The sequence below is a fragment of the Anolis sagrei genome, chromosome 4 (assembly GCF_037176765.1).
Source record: "Anolis sagrei isolate rAnoSag1 chromosome 4, rAnoSag1.mat, whole genome shotgun sequence".
NCBI classification, from domain to species: Eukaryota; Metazoa; Chordata; class Lepidosauria; order Squamata; family Dactyloidae; genus Anolis; species Anolis sagrei.
Window position 1 is genome coordinate 108,709,333 of NC_090024.1, and position 24,309 is coordinate 108,733,641.

At 41.4% G+C, this 24,309-nt stretch overlaps 1 protein-coding gene across 1 annotated transcript in view; it reads left to right on the forward strand.

The window, feature by feature from the left end:
• ADAMTS16 (ADAM metallopeptidase with thrombospondin type 1 motif 16) overlaps positions 1–24,060 on the forward strand; it is a 124,493-nt gene extending 100,433 nt beyond the window's left edge. Inside the window, exons 19-23 of the mRNA XM_060772699.2 lie at positions 5,752–5,953; positions 8,690–8,884; positions 11,904–12,122; positions 18,658–18,805; positions 21,549–24,060. Coding sequence (XP_060628682.2) covers positions 5,752–5,953; positions 8,690–8,884; positions 11,904–12,122; positions 18,658–18,805; positions 21,549–21,664 — 880 coding nt within the window. The 3' untranslated portion in view covers positions 21,665–24,060. The remainder of the gene's footprint in view (positions 1–5,751; positions 5,954–8,689; positions 8,885–11,903; positions 12,123–18,657; positions 18,806–21,548) is intronic.
• Positions 24,061–24,309: the final 249 nt, after the last annotated feature.

A 24,309-nucleotide genomic window follows, 5' to 3' on the forward strand; every position in this document is an offset into this window, starting at 1 on the left:
AGCATTGACACAAAGACATACAGAATATTCATTAAAATCATTAAGAACAAAACAAAAACATCATACTATATAACAGGCATACATATTTAAAATTATAAGCTAGTTCAGTACTAATTTCCATCGAGCAAGTTCGATTATCAGTGCAAAGTGCCAGACTGGGCCTCAACAAGTATGAGAGGGCTGAGCTATCATAACAAAGTAGACTAGGGCCCGGGAAGTGGGTAAGGGTCAAGGATGGTCCTGCTTAATGGTCACAGTGGGAGGATGGACTGGTTGGATCTTCTCACAGTCCAAGGCACTCTCAGAACTTTCCTCCAACACCACAGTTCAAAAGCATCGATCTTCCTTCGCTCAGCCTTCCCTAAGGTCCAGCTCTCACATCCGTAGGTTACTACAGGGAATACCATGGCTTTGACTAGGCGGATCTTTGTTGCCAGTCTGATGTCTCTACTCTTTACTATTTTATCGAGATTGGACATTGCTCTCCTCCCAAGAAGTAAGCGTCTTCTGATTTAAATACTGGCTACCAGTATTTAAAAACTCTAAAATTAGAACAGCACAACAACAGAGAGGAAACAAACAAGGACATCTAATCACCTGTCAACAAAAGACTGCCCCAGGCACTGCCAGGCAATCAAATGCTAGTCAAGGTGGTCAGTTAAAACATTCACACCTAGCTCCAGTAGACAAGAGTCCTTTGTCTCACCCTGGTCATTCCATAGATATATAAACCCCTTTTTCCTAGTTCCAACAGACCTCACTACCTCTGAGGATGCTTGCCATACAGGCATGTAGCTGGGGGGGAGGCTTTGGGGGCTTCATCCCCCCCCCCTGAAATTCTCATGGTGGTCTGTGAAAAGGCCTTAGTGGTACATTATTTAGACTGTTATGTTTATTCATATCATGATCTGATCACCATGCTCAATGTATCTCATATGCACGGGGGTATTGGGGTAACGATACAAAAGGTTTGCTAGGGTAGACCCTCTTTCACTCAGACTCAGCCCCCTCCCTGAATCAAACTCACCCCCCCCCCCCCCCCGGCTACATGCCTGTACAAGCCTGTTGCCATAGATGCAGGCAAAACGTCAGGAGAAATGCCTCTAGAACATGGCCATATAGCCCAAAAAAACCTACAACAACCCAGTGATTCCGGCCATGAAAGCCTTCGACACTCCCCTAATTGTCATAGTAAGAACTGCTCCTTGTCACAGCTGTGAAAACAATATCTGTACTTGATTTCTGTTCACTGGGATTAACAGTGCAAATTTATCTTGTGTCAGTTCTACTCAGAAAATAAGTCACCTTGAGTTTAATGAGCCTTACTCCCAGGAAAATGTACATAGAACTAGTAAAATTATCAATGTCATCAATCTTAAACATGGTGTTGTATCCAGTAGCAAAAAGTGGACGCTAGAAACAATATAATATGAAAGCTGACTGGCACAACCTGGGGATCACAACCAGACACAGTGAAGACATCTGCCCTTGCGCTATGCTACTCTGCTGCTGAGTATGCATGCCCAGTGTGGAACACATCTCACCACACTAAAACAGTGGATGTGGCTCTTAATGAGACATGCCGCATTATCACAGGGTGTCTGCACCCTACACCACTTGAGAAATTACACTGCTTAGCCGGTATTGCACCACCTGACATCCGCCGGGAAGTAGCAGCCAATAGTGAAAGGACCAAGGCAGAGACATCTCCAGCTCATCTCCTGTTTGGGTATCAGCCAGCACGTCAATGACTTAAATCAAGAAATAGTTTTCTTAGATCTACAGAGACACCCGCTGGAACACCTCAGCAAGTGAGAGTCCAAAAGTGGCAGGCTCAAACCCAGCACCTCAATCCGTGGGTGATACCAGATGAGAGACTCCCTCCTGGGCACACAGAAAACTGGGTGACTTGGAAGGCTCTGAACAGACGGCGCTCTGGCACCACGAGATGCAGAGCCAACCTTCAGAAATGGGGCTACAAAGTTGAATCCATGACATGCGGGTGCGGAGAAGAGCAAACCACTGACCACCTGCTGCAATGCAACCTGAGCCCTGCCACATGCACAATGGAGGACCTTCTTGCGGCAACCCCAGAGACACTCCAAGTGGCCAGATACTGGTCAAAGGACATTTAATCGACTACCAAGTTTGCAAAATTTGTGGGTTTTTTACCTGTTTGTTTGTTTTGTTCTGTTAGAAATGTAATACAATGGTATGGTTGCTGATGACACGATAAATAAATAATCCAGTAGCATTTGGTAGCATGCTTCAGGGAGTACAATTTTTCCATGGAGACTAACAAAACATCCACTTACCTAGTGCACACATAGCTTCATGTTAGGGTTTACAAATAAAATGAAGTGCTGTAAATTAATGATTTTTGGCAGCAATAAGCTGTTTAAAAAAAAAAAAGCTGTGAAGCAGAACATCCAAAAGTGTTGACGGGAATGTTTTAGGTCACTTGCTGAAGACTTAGGTTACTGCTCCAGGTTTCTCTCTTTCCACACTCTTTGCCAATCAGCTGTCATCATCCCCTGGTCTATTCCATGTTGAGGTCTGATATCGGGCTGTAATTCTGGGAGAAGTGAAAGGAACATGAGCAAATTCCTGGGGCAGCCTGAAACCTGTTCCTAAGGTCAGCGGCTTGAACATCTGTTCAAACAGAAGAACAAGGGAAAATATGACTGTAACATGTCCTAGAATTCAGCCTGCATTTCATTAGAAGTTCCGAGATACAGAGTCAGAAGCAGATTGTGTATGTGGCTATTAAATGCAGCAGGAGAGATAAAAAGAAAGAGTCTAAACAAGGTGTACTTACCAAGATGTGATGAAGGATTGATAAGGAGTGCCCGTCATACTGAATTATTTCCCTTACAGCAGTACTGGCAAGGAGGAGGGGGGTGAGGGGGTATATGATGTAATCACACCTTATCATCTATGATGTTGAAATTTGTAATGAAAATAATCTTAACCGTTTTTTGAATGTATATAACAGATGGGATCGGTACTGTGATGTGTTTTGAGCTACTGATTTGCTTAGGCCAGTAGTTCTCAACCTTTCCAAGGCCGTGACCCCTTACTTCCAAAACCCTATTTCCCTCCCACTGCTAAGGAGTGTTTTTCCTGCATGGCAGAAGAAAGTTGGACTAGATGGCCCCTGTGGTTTCTGCTATTATTATGATTACAAAGGCTAGGTGGCCATCTCTTGGAGGTGTTTTGATTGTTCTTTTCCTGCATTGTATGATATAATACATAATACATAAACATTTGCTTCAAAAAGGGCTCCACAGCTGAAAAAGTCTAAAAATCTCAGCTCTAAAGAATCCAGGGCCATGGCATTTTGTTCATAGAATCAGAGAGTTGGAAGAGACCTCATGGGCCATCCAGTCCAACCCCTTGCCAAGAAGCAGGAATATTGCATTCAAATCACCCCTGACAGATGGCCATCCAGCCTCTGTTTAAAAGCAATTTATTCACACTGTCATTACTTGCAGCAATAGCCGATGTAGTTGTCCTGGTACAGCTGTACCGGGAGCTCCAATTTTATTTGCTTTGTATTAAATGTTTGCTTGCAGTCCTAGGTTTCAGGGACTCTGAAGATAGGTGGTTCCTTTGGTTGTAGTCATAGGGCAAGTCACCTGTCCATCGTTGTTAAGTTTTGGTCCCGCCCCTTGCTCAGGGCAATTGGGAAGGGAAGGGAGCCATTTTTAGTTAGTCTCGGCAAGGTAAGCTTATGTATAGGATGTGTGCAAGCTTCCCCTGTACAAAAGCTTCAACCCTTAAGACCTTCCGGGGGAGAAAGATCTTAAGAGTCTCCAAAGAATTTCCAGGAAAACAGCCCTAAAGACCAAAGAACTCCAGCTGGAGAACATCTACTGCCTTGCTGGTAGGTCCACTCGGCGTTCGAGACGCAGTTCGACCCGGTAGTGGAGCCCACATCAGTAAGGGTTAGATTACAGTCAGCCTGGGAGAAGTTAAAACAGGGATTTTCCTTTAAAGAAGTTATTGAAGACAGTTGCCTGTCCTTCGTGGGCAAGATTAGGAATTCACCAGTTGCCTAAAAGCTTGGAATCATTTGCTTAATTTTACTGAAGACAAGAGAAGTTTCTGTTTGACTGTTCATTAATAAAAGACTTTGTTGTAGTTCTCAAGCCATCTAAAGACTGTTTGTGGTGGAAACCTCTGAGAACTTCTCTTTAGGCCCCCTGGCTTCCCGCTGGGCAAAGGTTGCACATCCTGTTCTAAAGACAATTATTTACAGGCCCAGCGCGCGACAGAACAGTAGTGAAGCAACCAAGTTGGGGGGGGGGGGAATGTTGAATGCTCTCATTAAGGAGACCAGACTTGGTGGAGGTGGTTGACAAGGGCGGAGCTGCAGGCTATTGAAGGCTGCTCTGCCCCCTGCTGTGCTCTTTGCTTCAGCGTGAGCTAGGAGGCAGGTTTCAACCCCCCCTGCGAAATTTTCACCCCCCCCCCCCCCGAAAATTTAAAGCCCTCCCGAATGTTTTTTCTGGCTACAGCCCTGGCTCTCACAGTCAGGAAGTTCTTCTTCATGTTCAGATGGAATCTCCTTTCTTGTAGTTTGAAGCCATTGTTTCATGTCCTAGTCTCCAGGGAAGCAGAAAACAAGCTTGCTCCCTCCTCCCTGTGGCTTCCTTTCACATATTTATACATGGCTATCATATCCCCTCTGAGCCTTCTCTTCTTCTTGTAACAAAAGGAAAAACAGAAGTCAGACAAATATCTCTGAAGAAATACAGATGGATGAGGAAATCTTGGAATACCAACTTGAAATTCTCCTTGTAATTTCAAATTATATACTTATTTAGACTTGATATAATAAAGAGGTTGAGGAAAGAGGTGTGGCTAATACAAACAAAGTATACTACATTACTATGATACTATTTTCCACATCAATCAGATTACAATTGCTACATTCTGAAGTATAGTTTGTTAATTAAGGTTTGATGAATTGGATTCAACATTAATCAGGCTTGACTTACTCAAAACAATTGAGCATGTTAGTTATGATTAGTTTAAATCTCATCTATTTCCATGGGTCTGATCTAAGCATGGCCAAGTTTTGATCCAACACAATGATTTCTTGAAGTTCTTAAGATTATACATTTGTTGGATAATAGGGGAATGGCTATTTTAATGCAGTAATGTAAATATTAGAAATAGTGGCACCACTTATAGTATAGAAGCAGATCATGCATACATGGTTTTTACAGAGATCCTACAATTAAACAAGGCTACAACTGAAGAAAAATCAATTAAGAGAGATGTAGAATATTAAGGTCAGGAGCCATGAGTCAGGACAGCCATGATTAAATCTCACCATGGCCATTAACCAAATGCCACAGTCATTAGCCTAAGCCAGCTGTTCTCATCCTGGGGGTCACAACCCCCAGAGGGGTTGTTTGGCAATTCTGGAGGGGTCGCAGCATGGTCTTGTTAGGCCCCCATGAGGGGAAAAGGCTTTTGGGGTGAGGATGGTGAGGAAAAAGGCCTTTTGGCAGCAAGCAAAGTTGGAAAGGGGGAAGAGCAAGAAAGGGAAGGGAAAGCTTGGAAGGGGGAAGGAGGGAATCATGGAGCCCCAAGGGCTCCACAGAGTACACTTTGAGAATCCCTGCTTTAGAAAAAAGCTAGAACACAAATGTGTTACCTGCAAATAAATTATGTTCCTATCATCCTAGACAAAGCTGTAATATTCTAAAATGTACAATATCTCTCTGATTCTTTTTGTAGCTGGTCTATTGGCAACTGGAGTGAATGTAGCTTGACTTGTGGAGCAGGGGAAAGGTTTCGATATGTTCGCTGCATGCAGAAAATTCAACACAAGCCAGAATGGGTATCAGATTCCCTTTGTCGACTCCCTGCCCCAGTCAAGAGGGAGCTTTGCAACACCCAAGGCTGTCCACCTGCTTGGAGCACAGGTCCCTGGTCGGAGGTAAATTAGATTCACAGATGTGTTCTTCAAATAGTGGAAGTATTCCTCCATGACTTTGAGATTCAGTGCTATTAGTTGGCTTGTCCCGGGATCTCAAACCAAATGTCAACATCTGCTAATCTCTTGTCAGATCTCTGTTTAATTGATGTAGAAAAATCTATATGTATTCTGCTCATTGGATAGAAACAAATGTTCTGCAAAACAAACCTTAACTCAGAGTAAAGATCTGCACTGATGATACAAATGCCTTGTTATAATGCATATTAAGTAAATAGGTTCCTGATTATACACCAAACTAATATATACCCACAAGTACAATGATATGCACTTGTCAATTGACCAGTGAATAACAGGAAAAATAAATAAATTCCCTATACATAGAATAATGGTAAAGTTCTGCAGTTGTGGAGTGCCATTGTCTGGGTAGAACATTCTTCCTTCATGGTACATGTCAGGAAACCCTACATCACATCCTTCTGCTGCTTAGATGTATTAAACTACTCCCAATTTTCCTAATCAATGTGACTGGTTAAGGAAGACTTGTGAAATTTTTGGCACTTCACAAATTCACAGGATTATTACCTATGTTGGTCTTAAAGAAGCTGTGGTAACTAGGCTTGGGCAATCAAGAACAAAATTGATTCTAAACTCATTTCGTTTCTACGGTGTGCTAGCGTTTTGAAATTCTGAGGACTTCTGAAATTTAAGATTTCAAAATTTCAAAATTTCCAAAATTTCGTAAATTAAGAATCGATTCGATAATGGTGGACGCGATTGTGCAATATGCTAAAAAAAACCTCCAAATGGGACAGGGGGAACTTCTGAAGCTTCCCTCTCCCTCTGTTGTTGACTGTTGGTGTGATAAAACAAACAACAACTATATTATATTATTATTATTGTATATTATATTATATTATTATATATTATATTATTATTATATTATTATATTATATATTATAATAATAATATAATATATATAATATAATATAATAATTTATTATATTATATGTATCATATTATATTATTATAATATTATTATATTATATTATGGTATATTATATTATTATTATATATTATTATATTATATTATAATATATTATATATATTATATTATATTATAATATACAATTATAATATAATAATAATATAGTAATATAATATATAATATAATAATAAAATATAATATAATATACAATGCACCAGACATATGAAAATAATCACGAAATAATTACGAAATAATTACTAAAATTGGAAAAAATTGTTTCGATTCTTAATTACTCCTCACACTATTCCTGCATGGCTCGATATTGGATCGTAAGCTAATTTAAATACAAATCAATAACGAATAACAAAATTAATGAACTGGATCGCCCAAGCCTAGTGGTAACATTACCTGCAACCATTTGTTGATGTACTAATGTCCTTAGCTTCTAAGTAAGCTTAAGACATCATATATATAAAATTCAAACTCATTTTTCAATACTATCAATTGGCTTCAGTTTATGTCAGCCCAGTAAAAGAAAGTCCTCCAAGAGACCTACTTTGATCTTGCAAATGCAAGAGGGCCATGGCATTGTTGCTTAAACCAAATCACCTTCCTATTGTCTTTTTTTGTTGTTGTTCTATCTTTCACTATGGAAAATTGTGATCTTTTTTTAACAAGTCATGTTCCCTTGTAATGTTATTCAGTTATTTTAGCTTCAATGAGAGTTCAGATTTCATTTATGCTAAACAGTGGTTCCCAACCTGTGGACCATGAGACCTAAAATAAGGTCCGCAGCTCTGGATTATTAAATATGGTTTTCTGTGGGCAAGCAGATGGCGACTACCGGATGACATATGTTCATGAAGTATGAGTATTACATCTGTAGGTTCCATCTCATTTTCCGTGTTTTCCTTTGCATGTCTGCAGTGCAACTATGTGATTATTACAGGTATGTGGTAGAATGGCAAGGTGGATCTACTATGTATATTCAGATCCACTCATAAAAATATTAAATTTGCTTTTAAAAAAAGAAAAATACCAAAAAATAGATTGATTCTAACTCTAACCCACTTGTCATCCCACTCCCACTGCTGTCATCAATTATTATACTGGCAGTCTCCCTGCTTCTTTGCTTTTTTCAGACTAGAATCCAATATATCTCCCAATCTCGTCATCAGTATTTGTATCACTGTCTGGCACTTTTGAGAACCATGACAAATGTAGTTCACATTTTCCCAGACATTCCTAATAGGGAAGTAAATTTCTCATAATTCATGTTGGAAGTAGACATTGACAGTATCTCTCAAATCTTTGGAAAGTTTTGGACCTTCAACCCTAGTATCCCCTGGACAATGACCAATGGCCAAATACTTAGATATAGATATATAACTTTTTACACTTCTGAGCAAATCTCATTACCAATTACATTTAGAGAAAAACTAGCCCTAGTGCTAAGTTTGTGGCCTCTCTCATAAGCCTGTGACTGGTGGTAGGTTGGGTGATCCTCTTGTCTCATCCAGAGGAGCTTTCTTGTGTTCTTAACTTGAGATATACTTGAGAAGAATCTGAGTAACAATTTACTAAGGTTTTTTCCCCTTACTTGGAATATTGTCAAAGTACCTTAAATTATAACTGGTGTTCTTGATTAAAGCTCTACATTTATGTATGGTCAACATAATTAATTGTCCCCTCTCCCACTTTTGGGGATGCATTAACTTTCCAAATGTTTGCCTTCCTTTTCACTTGCTCAGTGCTCTCGGACATGTGGCAAAGGCTGGAGAAAAAGAGTGGTTGTGTGCAAAAGCTCCAGCCTGTCTCACTGGGCTCCACTTTTGCCTGATGGTGCCTGTGTAGCAGAACTGAGACCAAAAATGCAAGAAACTTGCCTCCTGAAGCGATGCCATAAACATAAGAAGCTACAGTGGTTTGTATCTGCATGGACTGAGGTAAGAAACAGAAATTTCTGCTGCATTTTTACTAAAAGCAAGATCTTGAAACACAATTGCAATCTAGCACAGACTTTATTTTTAAACATAGAACCTCATCACACTCACCTAAGAAAGTACCCTAGGATGCTTTCATCCTGTCTTCTGAATGGAGCCCCGCGCCAGCCATCACACAACGTCATATGACTTCCAGCGGAGGCCCCATCCTCAACCAAGATCAAAGCATCATCAGAGGTTTTCCCCACAACATAAGAGGCTCTTACTTACTTAGGTGATTTCTTATTGTCTGAGTAGAATAGTCTTCCAAGATCAGTGTACTGGTGGGTCCGTAGGTGACGGGTAGCCCTATTTTTGATCTGCATCTTCTCCCGCAGTGAGGACATTGGTTTCCAGGTGGAAGGCGATCTCGGTCAGGGTTGGCTTGATGCGCCCTCCTCTTGGCATGTTTTTCTCTTTCACCCTCCATTAGTGCCTCTTCAAATTCTGCAGCACTGCTGGTTACAGCTGACCTCCAGCTGGAGTGCTCATGGACCAGGGCTTCCCAGTTCTTAGTGTCTATGCCAGAGATTTTAAGGTTGGCTTTGAGCCCATCTTTAAATCTCTTTTCCACCAACATTCTATTTTCCGTTCTTCAGTTTGGAGTAGAGCAACTGCTTTGGGAGATGGTGGTCGGGCATTTGGACAACATGGCTGGTCCAGCAGAGTTTATGATGGAGGACCATCACTTCAGTGCTGGTGATCTTTGCTTCTTCCAGCATGCTGACATTTGTCCGCTTGTCTTCCCAAGAGATTTGCAGGATTTTCCGGAGGCAACGCTGATGGAATCATTCCAGGAGTTGCATGTGGCATCTGTAGATAGTCCATATCTCGCAGGCATATAGCAGGGTTGGGAGAACAATAGCTTTATAAGCAAGCACCTTGGTATCTCTACGGATGTCCCAGTCCTCAAACACTCTCTACTTCATTCAGGAAAAAACCGCACTCACAGAGCTCAGATGGTGTTGTATTTCAGTGTCAATGTTGACTTTTGTGGAGGGGTGGCTGCCAAGATAGTGGAAATAGGAGGCTCCCAGTGTTGTGCTGGCTCCAATGGACCAAGCACAGACCCTCTCTGGAAAGGTGAAGCTTCTCCCATGTGATGGGGAAAACATCGATTAGGGGGAGTTGTTCATGGGGCTACAGATTCATCTTGCTGCCCCTCTCTTTTCTCCCTGAAGCCAGGCCACACAGGACACTTTGCCGGGTCTTTGTGATGAGGCTGTAGTCTACTGTGAGTGCTGTCAAATGAGGCTTTATTATGCAATCACTTTACCTTAATATGGAATGTCACAAAGGATCAAACAACACAGATTGCTAATAATTTCCATTTTCCTGCTGTTTCTTTTGTCTTATTCATGACTGCAAAAAATTATCAAGAAAGAAAAGATGGAATACCTTTGGGATTCCAAAGGATACTTTTGGCGATAGCACCGGTTGTCTCCTGAAAGGATTTGTTATACATATGGGACTGAGTTTGGTGCCTTTTCTCCCAATCCACAATAGTCATTTAGTGTGAAACTATGCATAATCTTGCCATTGACATGCAATAGTCCATGTGGAAGCTGAGCAGGCCAATATCTGAAGCAGCTCACATGTGCTGTCGCACGCTGGGCCTGTACATAAGACTGTAGACAGGACATAAATTCTGTGTGCCCAATGGGATGGCGGGGCTGCCTCAGGTTAAAGGCCTTTGGATTTCCTTAAACAGAGTCTTTAGATTGCTTAAAGGTTCAACAAAGTTCTTTATTATTGAAATCAAACAGGTACTTCAAGGCTTTCTTAATAGACTATTGGCTCTCTCAAACTTGTCCATAGGGAACAGGCACTATCTTCATAACTGTATTTTAACTAATGGGGAAATCCTTAACCCCTAATCTGGGCAGTCTGTCTTTGCCCCTGTTGGCGTGGAGCCCCTACACCCAGTACCAACTGCTTCTGGCTTCCGCGAGTAACCCTTACCAAGCAGAGCTTTGTAGACTTCCAGGGGAAAGGAAGGAGTTCAGGTTTCAGTGATGGCTGGCTGAAGTGCTGTGGGACCGGATTTCCTCAGCAAAGGAGCTGTAAACCTGTAAAATCCTCAGCAAAAGAGCTGTGCTGAGATTGCATCTCTCTGGTCAAGCTATGGGGCCTTTTCTCCCCAGCCAAGCTGTAGAAGACAAAGGTTTCTACAGGAGCTCTTGGTTTTATGTCCTGTATGAAAGGCTTCTCTGTGTGGACTGGCCCAAAATGGCTCCTATTCCCTCCAAAACCCAAAAACCAGGGAACCTAACGATAATTGACAGGTGGCTTGCCCTATGATTGCAGCCAAAAGAAGCCACCTATCTGCAGAGTCCCTGAAATTAGGACTACAACAAACATTCAATGCAAAGCAAACAAAATTGGAGGTCCTGGAACAGCTGTACCTGCACATCACATTTACAGTCTTCAATATTTTATAAAGACTCAAGCAGAAGGGGGCAGGGGCATTGCAACACACCCCTTTTGCTACAGAGTTACCTGTTGCATTACCCTCAGGCCCCTTCTATAATGCCATATATCCCAGGATCTGATCCCAGATTAACTGCTTACAACTGGATTATATGAGTCTCCACTGCCAGATAATCTGGGATAGTATAACCTGAGATCACATCCTGGGACACGGGCAGTGTGGAAGGGGCCGCAGACTGCATCCTCTTTTTGGGAACCACATGTAAGATGTTCTAATTTTCTAATTTTGGATGTATCCTGAAACTGATTGTGACTGAAAAGAGAAGACAAGTACTGGTAAACTTTTAGATAGAGTATGAATAATTGAACCACTTGTTGCCATTTTTCTCTGTTTTGCATCCTCTATTGATTATTGATCCCATTGCTGCTGCTGCTGCTTAACTGGATAGCAAGGGTTTGATAGAAGCAAAGAATAATCCGTAAATACTGAGCTAGCCTTACAATGGGTTAGATTAATTAATGTATTGTCATTCCAATGTCATTTATTTTCTAGTGCTCTGTTACATGTGGAAAGGGTATGCAGAGGAGAACCCTGAACTGTGCAGAAAAGTATGTTTCTGGGAAGTATAGAGAACTTGCTCCTCGGAAATGTTCTCACCTACAAAAACCAAATGTAGAGCTGGAAAAAGTGTGCCTCTTAAATCCATGTCCCAGGCACCCTGCATATTCACATGTAAATCAGGGCAGCTGGTTTTCATCTGCTTGGTCTCAGGTAAGGGACATTGCTTTGAAATGGTTTTATGTTTCCTGTCAGACTTCATCCATCACGCTTCTTTCAAACAGTCTCTCTCTTGCCCTGGCTTTATACTTCTGGCTTGGTCCTTTAGTCACAGAATGTTCATGGAGAGATCTGACTGGTAAAACTGAGCCCAACAATATGAGTTATGAACTGGGATTTTTATAGCCTCTTTTGTAACAGTAGAATTTAAGGTTATGCAGAGAAATTGATTAACAGTAGGGTCAGGTGAGACAAAAGAAAATATTCGTTTGCATAGTAGATGAATAACTTACTGAAATTTCAGCTGAGAACTAAGAGTTGAAAAGGAGCAGACACATTCATGGTGGAAAGGTTTATCAAACAGCTATTAGCTATAGTGACTAAACTTGAAATTTTATATTCAACTAGACATCCCCTGCCATGTGTTGCTGTGGCCATGTGTCGTGTGTGTATGTATGTGTGTGTATATATTTGTGCATGCATTGTAATGTGTTTTCTTTTTTTGCTTTTTAAGTCTCTTCCACTGTGTTTATCAGTGTTTTTATGAGTGATGGTCACTTGTTGGCCTGATACATGTATTGTCTCCAAATTTGGTGTCAATTCCCCCAATCAGGCATGTAGCCGGGGGGGGGGGGGCTTGAGGGGCTTCAGCCCCCCCCCCCCTCGAAATTCTCATGGTGGTTTGCGAAAAGGCCTTACTGGTGCATTATTTAAGCTGTTATGTTTATTCATATCATGATCTGATCACCATACTCAATATATCCCATATGCATGGGGCTATTGGGGTAATGATACAAAAGGTTTGCTAGGCTAGACCCTCTTTCACTCAGACTCAGCCCCCCCCCCCGAAACTCAACCCCCCGAAACCCCCCCCCCCGAAAAATTTTTACCCCTCCCCCCCCAAAACGAAATCCTGGCTACGGGCCTGCCCCCAGTGGTTTTTGAGTTCTGTTAATCCCACAAATGAACATTACATCTTTATTTACATAGACTAGCCGTCCCCGCCATATGTTGCCGTGTCAAAGTCTGATGATCTGGAAAATAAAGTAATGAGAAAGTGTTGGTTTCTAATATATGTAATTTCTTTATGCTTGTGGGTAAATAGTATTTCTTGCTGTTTCTTTGTCAGTGTTGATGTGGAGATTGTCTGGTTTGCCCACTCTGAACATGCAACATATCATTGTCCTTCTTTAGGAGTCCCTTTCAAATCTATGATACTATATCTCTGTGTGTGTGAATAATATATAATCTATCTATATCTATGGCTGGATGGCTCTTTGTCAGGAGGGTTTTGATTACATTTTCTTGTCCTGGTGAAGGGAGTTAGACTGGATGGCCTTAAGTATTTTCTGTTGGTCATGGGGGTTCCGTGTGGGAAGTTTGCACCAATTCTGTCATTGGTGGTGTTCAGAATGCTCTTTGATTGTAGATGAACTATAAATCCCAGTAAGTACAACTCCCAAATGTCAAGGTCTATTTCCCCCAAACTCCATCTGTTTTCATATTTGGGCATATGGAATATTCGTGCCAAGTTTGGTCCAGATCCATCATTGTTTGAGTCCAAAACTCAAGGTCAATGCCCACAACAACCTTCTGGTGTTTTCTGTTGGTCATGGGTGTTCTGTGTGCCAAGTTTGGTTCAATCCCATTGTTGGTGGAGCTCAGAATGCTCTTTGATTGTAAGTAAACTATAAATCCCAGCAACTAAATCCCAGCAACTAATTCCCAGATGACAAAACCATTTTTGAGTGATGGTTACTCCTTGGATTAGTAGGTGTCTTGTGGCCAAATTTGCCAGCAATTCATCCAGTAGCTTTTGAGTTATGCTAATCCCACAAACGAACATTACATTGTGAGATAGATAGATAGATAGATAGATAGATAGATAGATAGATAGATAGATATGACAAGGTACTATACCTGATATTGGTGACAGAATGGGAGAGGTTTTGCTCTACTCATGTCCCATAGAATCATAGAGTTGGAAGATACCCCAAGGGCCACCCAGTACAATCCTTTGTCATGTGTTGAAAGTATATGTTTGGCTCTTTTTACAAATTGCGTGCAGAATTTCATAGATTATTGATTTGATATGGAAAGCTCTTTTTAATATTCTTAATCACCCCTGGTATGGATCTATTAGGTGACCTTAGCTAGTCCGCAATCTCTTAGCCCTGTGCACCTCAGTTTATAGTAGATGATCAGATGGTGGCCTTCCAGACTCTGTAGTTTGAAAGTCCTGTCTGCCCTTTCTATATAGGCAATGCCTAAGAATCATGAAAACAGAATTTATAAAACACATTTTTGAACTATCAGGATTTCCCTGCCACTGTGATCTCTGGGCATGCTTGCTGAAAACTTCTGGGAATACAGTACAAAACAAGTAGCTTTCCCTATATTTGCATAGGAATTCTAATCCAAGTATGTTTGGGTAGACGATAAATTGTCCTCCCAGCTTTGACAGTATAGAGGGAAATATGGAAATCTATATTGCATAGTAACCTTAATAATTGGCAAAATTATGCATAAGGACTTTGACTACCAGTCACAGTGACATTCAGTGAGTGTATACATTTGGCTATGGGTCTATTCTGATTGGGACTAGAAATTAGATTTAAATTACTAACAAATACTAAGCTTTATGTATACAAGCCCCATTCAAGGATGGTATCAACAAGTGCATCCATTGTATTAATCTCGTGCATAAACAATATGAAGGCCATGGTTATGAAGGAAAGAAGATTAATCAGAATGTAATTAAAGAGAAGGTATTGTTGATTTCACAAAGTACTTTTGATGAATCTTTGCTTATTAAGATGCCTAATGAATTCAATGATGTTTCCGTGAGATCACTTTGAAGGTAGAAGGCTATTAGATTAAATTAATATGGATCAGTTCATGTTCTGCAAACAGCTGTTAAACATCATTCTGTTGCTGACAGTTATCTCTGGGAGACTCTATGTGTTCATGAGATAGTAACCAACAAGTTCCTAGTACTTAGCACAGTTTTAGATTACATATTAACATGTTGTTGGTAATCAGTTGCATGGAAGCATTTTCACACTGTCAGCCATGCTACTTGAGAGGATTTTAAAGATACAATGGCTTGCTGCCCACAAAAAAAATATTCTTGGAATGGCTGCACCATTTGATCATCTGACTCTGAGCTGGTTGCTTAAATATATTATATTGCATTGGAATAATTCTTCTGAAGCTAAAACACTTGAATGAGGGAATATAACAGTATAAATAAGAGAGAAAGAGAGAATAAATGTATATGTGGGTATGGATGTGTATCATGGGTTATTGCATACATCCCCAAGAGTGCATCCCAAAAACAAAACAAAACAAAACCCAGTTTAGGGAATATACGCTAGCAGATAAACAGAGAGATGCAAATACCCAGTAAAAAAAACACACCTGACATGTTTCTATGGCTATCAGCAGGGATGGTCAATAGTGTATGGCTGAAGAATTACTTGAACCCTTTCAGCAAAATAAGCCTAGAAGATCTGCCTCATTGGAGACAGTGTCAAGTCCTCACCCTATCCACACTTTTTCACCCAATGGATCTTCCAGATTTCAGTTCACACTTAGTTTTCAGTAACTCTCAACTCTAGCATGCTGGAATTGTCATATTTTATTCAATCTTCCCAACTACACACTATCGAAATGGCACTATTTCTGTATCATTAACTAGCTGTCCCCTGCCACGCATTGCTGTGGCCCAGTCTGGTGATCTCGAAAATAAAGTAATGAGAAAGTGTTGGTTTCTAATATATGTAATTTCTTTCTGTTTGTGGGTCAACAGTATTTCTTGCTGTTTCTTTGCCAGTGTTGATGTGGAGAGTGTCTGGTTTGCCTCCTCTGGAACAGGCAACATATCATTGTCCTTCTTTAGGGGTCCTTTTCAAATATTTGATACTGCATCTATCATATACATATATGTGTGTGAATGGCTGGATGGCCTGTTGTCAGGAGGGCTTTGATTATGTTTTCTTGGTCTGGTGAAGGGAGTTAGACTGGATGGCCTTAAGGCAGCGTTTCTCAAGCTGGGGTTTAGGACTCCTGGGTGGGGGAGTTGCGAGGGGGTGTCAGAAAGGTCGCCAAAGACCACAAGAAAACACAGTGTTTTCTGTTGGTCTTGAGGGTTCTGTGTGGGAAGTTTGCCCCAATTCTTTCATTGGTGGGTTTCAGAATGCTCCTTGATTGTAGGTGAAATATAAATCCCAGTAACGACATCTCCCAAATGTCTTGCCTATTGTCTATTTTCCCCAAACTCCATCTGTGTTCACATTTGGGCATATGGCGTATTCATGTCAAGTTTGGTCCAGATTCATCATTGTTTGAGTCCACAGTGCTTTCTGGAGGCAACTCCAAAACTCAAGGTCAATGCCCACCAAACCCTTCTAGTGTGTTCTGTTGGTCAAAGGAGTCCTGTGTGCCAAGTTTGGTTCAATTCCATCATTGGTGGAGTCCAGAATGCTCTTTGATTATAGGTGAACTATAAATCCCGGCACCTACAACTCCCAAATGACAAAATCATAATTTTTGAGTGATGGTCATTTGTTGTGTTGTGAGACATTTTGTTGCCAAATTTGGTGTGATTTCGTTCATTGGTTCTTTTGTTTTTAAGGTACTCATTATGCACAGAGCATTTATATATAGAGAGATTAGAAGTGTTTGCTACATTTCCCTCTCATGTTTTTTTCCTGATACTTAATCTGTTCAATGCAGACAAAGAATGTATCTGCACTGCAGAATTAACCCAGTTGCACAGCATTAGAACCAAGGCAGTTAAAGAGGCATCAGGCTGAATCAATTCTACAGTATAGATCAGGAATGGGCTTTTTTTTCCCCTTTTTTTTCTTTTCTTTTCTTTCTTTCTTTCTTTTTTTTTTCTTTGCCCTGGAGCCACCTTGTGGGCTAGGCTACAAGGGCTAGGTTGGGAGGGAGTGTGGATGAGGCCAGAAGGGACGGGCTTGTGAATCGGAAGGGGTAGAGGCTGGTGCCGGAAGGGGCAAGGGCAGGTGTAGAAGGGGCAGAGCCAGGGCTAGAAGAGGCAGAGCCAGGACAGAAGGGTGGGGCGGGGGCCGGAAGAGGCGGGTCTGTTTTCAGGGAGACAAACATGTCACTGCCGCTTCTCTCCCTCGCTCTTCTGGGCCCTGGGAAGTCATTGACCTGCCTTTCCTGGGTCCTGAAGAGGGGAAAACATGTCATTGCCAAGTGACGGTGGAATGTTTTTCTCCCAGGCTGCTCTCTGGGTCCCAGGAAGGCAGCATCCCACCTTCCTCGGGCCCAGATAATGGAGAGAAACATGCTACTGCCGAGTGCTCTCCATAGAGTGCTTGGCAGAGCTGTGGTCTCTGCCTTGACCCTCCTCTCAGTTTGTGGCCACTGTGTCCACATCTGGAAGGAGAGGATGAAGCAGATCGGGGCTGGGATGAAGTGCCCAAAGGGCCATGTCCAGCCCGCGGGCCGGGGTTTCCCCGTGCCTGCTATAGATTCACCCAAAGTGCTATTAAGGCTTTCAGGGCCCATGTACATTTATATAAAACAATTCTCTCTTTTTTCCCCCCTTTTCTCCCCATCCTCTTCCCCATCCTCCATCATGTCTTGGCAAGATTTTATCCAGTTTCATTATTTCTTTTTAAACATATGTGAAAGATGAGTGCATAATTTCTTAAGTAGGTGGCATCTGAATTGGCCCTAGTCAGCCTTACCTCCAGCATTATAATTTGATAATGCTATTTTAAAAAAATACTTTTAAGAAAGAGAGAATAAACCATCGGTTAAAAACTCCTCCACTGTGAGAATTACCCAGGGTTGACATGACCTGGGACAACTCACAAAGGCAATTCAGGAGAAAATTGCTTCCTGTGATGTGAAGCTGTAGGAAACTGTAAACCTGACTGAGTATGCAAGCAATATACTTGCCTTGATGGGAATCACTGCTGAAAACAATTTCCTTTTGAGTGGTTCTCTCAGAAGGATCTTGACCACAAGATAGGGCATAAATAGTGTACTGAGTATTGTCGAAGGCTTTCATGGCCAGAATCACTGGGTTGTTGTAGGTTTTCCGGGCTATATGGCCATGTTCTAGAGGCATTTTCTCCTGACGTTTCACCTGCATCTATGGCAAGCATCCTCAGAGGTAGTGAGGTCTGTTGGAAGTGGGAAAATGGGTTTATATATCTGTGGAAATACTTCCACTTCCAACAGACCTCACTACCTCTGAGATTGCTTGCCATAAATAAATGCAGGAGAAACGTCAGGAGAAAATGCCTCTAGAACATGGCCATATAGTCCGGAAAACCTACAACAACCCAGTGTACTGAGTATTTGACATGATTCAAAAAGAGTAGGAAGTTGCCTACACTGATCTCTCTGTTACAGAGGCATAACTAAAACTAGCAAGAATTGTAGTCTTGCCATTAACTCCTTCACTTACATAGCCATACTTTTAGAAGACTTGCCTGCTATAAACAGTATCCTTACATTAATTCCTTAAGTCTTCTTTGCTCTCCAGTGTTCAACAACCTGTGGAGGTGGCATGCAAGTGCGGTCTGTTCAGTGCCTCGCAAATGGGAGATCTGCCACTGGATGTCTCATGCATCAGAAGCCAGTTGCCACCCAAGCTTGTAACACCAATTTTTGTGCCCCTCCTGAAAAACAAGGTATGTTTCTTCTTCTTTGCAGATTTCTAACTTTGCTTTTCAAGCTGTGACCCCAGGCAATACTAACTGAACAGATTAGTTGAGACTGGTTGATGTTGGGGGTATTGCCAATACTCAGCTAAAGGTGCTCAACTTAGACAATGCCCATTTTGATTTTTAAATGTCAACCCAGCTGAGTCAAGGACAACACAGAGACACATCTTGATTTTGCTCACATTTGCTCAAACTCATATTGTGCTAAGCATATAACAGAAAGTATATTTTTTTCTGCTGAGTAACAAAATAAATTCTGCTTGGCCTGTGAGTGGTTGAAGGTAGCATCTCTCTCCCTAAGTAACATGGCTTCTTCTCTGCTCCTCAACATTGATAGGCAACCCTTGGAAAGAGTAAGGCATGGCATCTATCCTTGAAAGGTCAGCCTATCTGCCTTGGAAGCAAGCATTGGAAGGACTGAACTCAGTAGTAGACAAATGATGGGTTCGTGGGTCCCCCCAACACTCTTGCAGTCATTCTTGTGTGGTGGTCGCCCTAAGTCTCTTTGGGGAGGGGGGTGGAATATAAATAAAGTCTATTATTATTATTATTATTATTTTATTATTATTATTATTATTAATTAGAGTTACTGTTTAGTATTGAACTGTCAGCTGTGAAGAACATATTTCAAAACATTGAAGGCCCTTTCAGAAGTTGTCATATTTACATCCTGGATTTACATCCTGGATTTACAAATATTGTACTACATGCCTGATGTGTGTACGAGTACACCAAAACAAACTGCCTTGTGAAATTCGAAAATAAAAATGTCAAAAATAAAATATTCTCAGTTATGGCTTTCTTAATGTTTTCTGCAGCAGCATGATTTAGAATGCAGAGAAAGTGTGCATTTAAATGCAGAGAAGCACATACACATCCAGAATCCCCATTAGTTTTGCATCCAGCATTCCTGTTCCACCAGTGGAGAATTAATAATTGTCCAATGATAATTTAATAATTTACCTTGCCCTGCCCTCCTCCATGATTCAAATCTTTCCTTTTACTTTTAAAGTTCATATGAGCCATTTAAAAATAAATGGTAGGAAAAAAGAGGGAAGGAATTGTTAAGTGATCCGCTGGTTCCAAGCCTATGAGCACTGTAATGAACAACTCTATGGGGAACTGGTGAGAAGACTACATATTTGACCAACACAAAGGACCTTATCACATTAGAAAAGACTCCATTTCTGAGAATGATTTCGAATGGGTCCCATCACATAATGTTTGCCCCATCCCATCACTAGTCCGTCGGAATCGGTCAGCAAAGCATCGAAGAAACAGATTATTTGCAGAATGAATTCTAATTGTGTTTTTTGAAATTCTATGAATTCTTCCATTGCTGAAGCACTGTTTTGTGTGTGATAGGAAGATCTGTATGCATCTCATCATCAACAATGCTTTTTTAAAGGTCATAGAGCGATGTAGGGGGTGTTTTGAATGGATTGGGATGAGCCAAACTTCCATAGTGTGATGAGTCAAAGGGCAGCATTTTCCAATCATAAGAATTGTAACAATCAGGTGTGATGAGAAGAGTATACTTCCCATCCAATACAGTATACACTCAGTCCTTTAAAAAGTATGGGATGCATACTGAAATAAATGGATTACCGTATATACTCGAGTATAAGCCGACCCGAATATAAGCCGAGGCACCTAATTTTACCACAAAAAAACTGGGAAATCTTATTAACTCAAGTATAAGCCAAGGGTGAGAAATGCAGCCGCTACTGGTCAATTTGACAGATGGCCACCCAGTCTTTCTGTCATTCCCTCCCCCCCCCCCCCTCGTGGAGCACGAGCTTTCCTCAGTGGTGGCAGAGGAGGGGGGAGCCCCTGCGGCAGGCTTTTCTGCAGGCTTGCTCTCCTTCTCCCTTGTCCCATGCACGGCCGCGGTGGCGGGGGCAGCGGCGGGAGGAAGCAGAAAAGCCGCGCATGGGGCGAGAGGGGATGGGAAAGGTGCGCACCTTTCTCTCCTTTACTGCCACTGCCGAGGAAGGTGCAGACGGGGCATAGGAGGAGAGAAAGGCGAGCACCTTTCCCTTCTCCCTCACACATCTTTCCTGCCTCCGCCGCCTAAGAAGGTGCACGCACGGCAAGAGAGGAAAGGGAGCAGCTTGCACTTTCGCCTCCCCCCTTGCCCCATGCGTGGCTTTTTTGCTTCCTCCCGCTGCTGCCCCCACCACCGTGGCTGCGCATGGGACAAGGAAGAAAGAGAGCAAGCTTACAGAAAAGCCTGCCGCAGGGGTTTCCTCTTCCTCTGCCGCCGCCAAGGCTGCCAAGGAAGGCTTGCTTTTCCCTCCTCCTCCCTCATTCCATGTGAGGTTTCCTTAGCGGAGGAGGGAGCTGTGGCTGTGGGGCTTGTCTATGGCCTTGCTCTCCTGCAGGCCCGGAGGAGGAAAAGACGCGCAGGGAGCAAGGGAGGAGGAGAGGTGAGGATCCTGGTGGGAAGACATGGGGTAAGGGCTCTTCTTTCAGCCCCACACACTCCCGCCAGGACCCTGACTTGAATATAAGCCGAGGGGAGGTTTTTCAGCCTGAAAAAAGGCTGAAAAACTCAGCTTATAGTCGAGTATATATGGTATATCCCAATGTGATAAGATCCACAGTGTGTGTGTGCTCACCAAGGAAATTTCCATGTTCTTGTTTTTTCAAACAATGCTAGTATTGGAATGAATAGTAACTGTTTTGTTTTGTTTTGTTTTTTTGCCAGATGCCTTCTGTAAGGATTACTTTAACTGGTGTCACTTGGTCCCCCAGCATGGTGTTTGCAATCATAGTTTCTATGGGAAACAGTGCTGCAGGTCTTGCATCAATTCAAATTTGTAAGAACTCGTCTAAAATATGAAGAGAACAAAATGAGCTGTGACTCCTAACTTGGGGCTGTGCCCGAACACAGGGGTCAAGAATAACTGCCGTTTCCTCTGAAACTTAATTCTTCATTAATCAATGAGCTCAGATACAAAAGTGTAGTCAAAAACTGCTCAGATAGGTGTGGTGCCTCAAACATCCTTTTCAGTATTCTGATGTGACCCACTGAGCTGTTTTCAGGTGGGAATCCTATCCTTCGGATGTGTGGATAGAAATGGCTCTCAAGGAACAAGGAGCACATTCTCCCCCTCTACTATTGCAAGGGGAAGCTGATACTTGGAGATGCTGTTGAAGAGCTGCCTGGAAGAGGAACATCTGAAAAACATAGCAAAGCTATTAGTTGAGCATGAGAGAGGACCTTGTTTCTTTGTTTACCTCAGTTTCCATTGTTAAATAACCATTCTGGGCATCTTCTACTGGGATATTGTCTGGTGTGAACCACTTTGAATCTGTTGGGAACACTGCAAGGGGATTAATGCATGGGAGCATTTTCTTGGTGCACGGGCACAAGAAGTCCACCATGGATTGTGCCCAAAATATTTATTACATTTTTTTCTGATGTTCTGGTTCAGTTCCCAGTCATTTCACAGAACCACATGCAGGAGATGAAAGTCCTTGATGACTTATTGCTGCTCTCCTGCAGCTACATACCAGTGTCAGAATCTGTGAACGCCCAACGGAAATGAATACTGTAATTGATTATAGCAATTGAAATGTACTTGAGGCCTTTTTGCCAATAAATAAATCTGAACTGTTTTAGTTAGCTCTGTAGCTTATAACAAATATTGGGGAGGAAGGGAGACAAAAACTTCAGGGTGCCCTTTCTCTTTGTCAGCCTTTGAGAGATAATAAGATCCTTTGTATTTGTTGTTTTCATATGAGTGATCTTATTTAAATGTCCTTGTTTTATGCTTTACGGCTAAGTATAAAAAGGTGTTTTGCCATCAGTGTTACTCAAGTGGCGGATTATACCAAAACAATGTTGTTTGCATTTATACCTAAGGTACTACCATGTTAGATTCCAGAACTATAGCAGCATAATACACCTATGAAATCTTTTTCTTTCCATTGTTTTTTTGCATTGTAGTAGATATTCAAAACAGTTTGAAATTATTTTGCAAAGTTCAGAGCAGCCCAAAGTTCTTTCATTGTCTGGAATCCTATACCAATTAGTCCCAATTAGATGAGAATCATTGAATCATTTTTGAATGATGAATCAACCTCTTAAATAAAAATCCTATGACTAATAATAGAATTTTGACCATTAGATGCTATATATACATTTAGAAATGCGTATATATAGCATTGAGTGTGAAATGCTGATTCCACACTAATACGAGGGGTATTTTTAAAGTAAAGTCCGTTTGAACATAAGTACACAACGAAAGTTTATTTCAAAAAAGTAAATTTATTTTCAGAAAGTACATACTTCACTCTATTTTTCGACATAGTTGGCAAGTTTGTTCAAACACTTATCATACCTCTGAACCAATTTTAACATACCCCCTTCACGAATCCTTGTTTCAACTGAAGCCACCAAATCGTCTGTAATCAAAGAAGGGCGACCGGAGCAGTCCTCATCATGGACGTTGTCACGGCCATCTTTGAATTGTCGTACCCACTTACGCACTTTGCTTTCACTCATAACAGTATCACTGTACACTTCACAAATCTGTCGATGAATTTCTGCAGCAGGCAAGTTCCTTGCTGACAAAAAACGTATCACTGAGTGAACCTCACATGCGGCGGGTGAGTTGATAGTCTTAAACATTTTTTAAGCACAGAACAGAACCGTACAGGTTAGCTACAAAGCGGAAACTGAGCACAGTTGTTCCCGGGGCATGCCGGGACACGACGCATGTGCTCGTTGCAGTATGCGCACGAACCACTAGTGTCTACAACAAAACGGACCTTACTTAAAAAATACCCCTCGTAGAACAATAGGAACTGGCATTTCAGGAATCAGCTCTCATCCAACAAGAAAGGTTTAAATTCCTTATGTCTGCAAAATATCTTGAAATACATGAGCAATATCTTTGTGTTTATTATATGACTTTGATTCCATTCATTGTCCTTACACCCCACAATTAGCAAAAAAAATCATTTTGAAAAATAGAAGAAAATATATAAATTTGTATTTTTTGCAACATTTATATGGGTCATAACATTTTCTTATGCAGACTTGCCCACTTTTGTTTGCTCTGAGTAAGAATCATTGACTAAAATGTGTTCTGCAGTTAACATCATTTGGTGCTTCCTTAAGATTTTTTTGGTGCTGTCAATCCAAATGGGAATCTCCACTATTTATATTATCTGAAATCTAATAAATTTTTATTTGTTTCTGTAATGCAGCATTTGTTTGTTTGATCCTTTTCAAAGGTAACTTGTATCTTGTAATAGTGTTTCTCATTTTTTAATTTTGGGGTGGAAAATGAGGGTGATGGTGCACTCCTGGGGCATTACTGGCATGTTCCCCTCTCCTTGGGATGACCCTCAATTTATACATGGATTACATCAAAATCCATAATTTTGGGTTCAAAACGTACCCTCAACTTACAAATGAGGTAAACTTATACACAAGTATTTATATATAGTACTAGCTG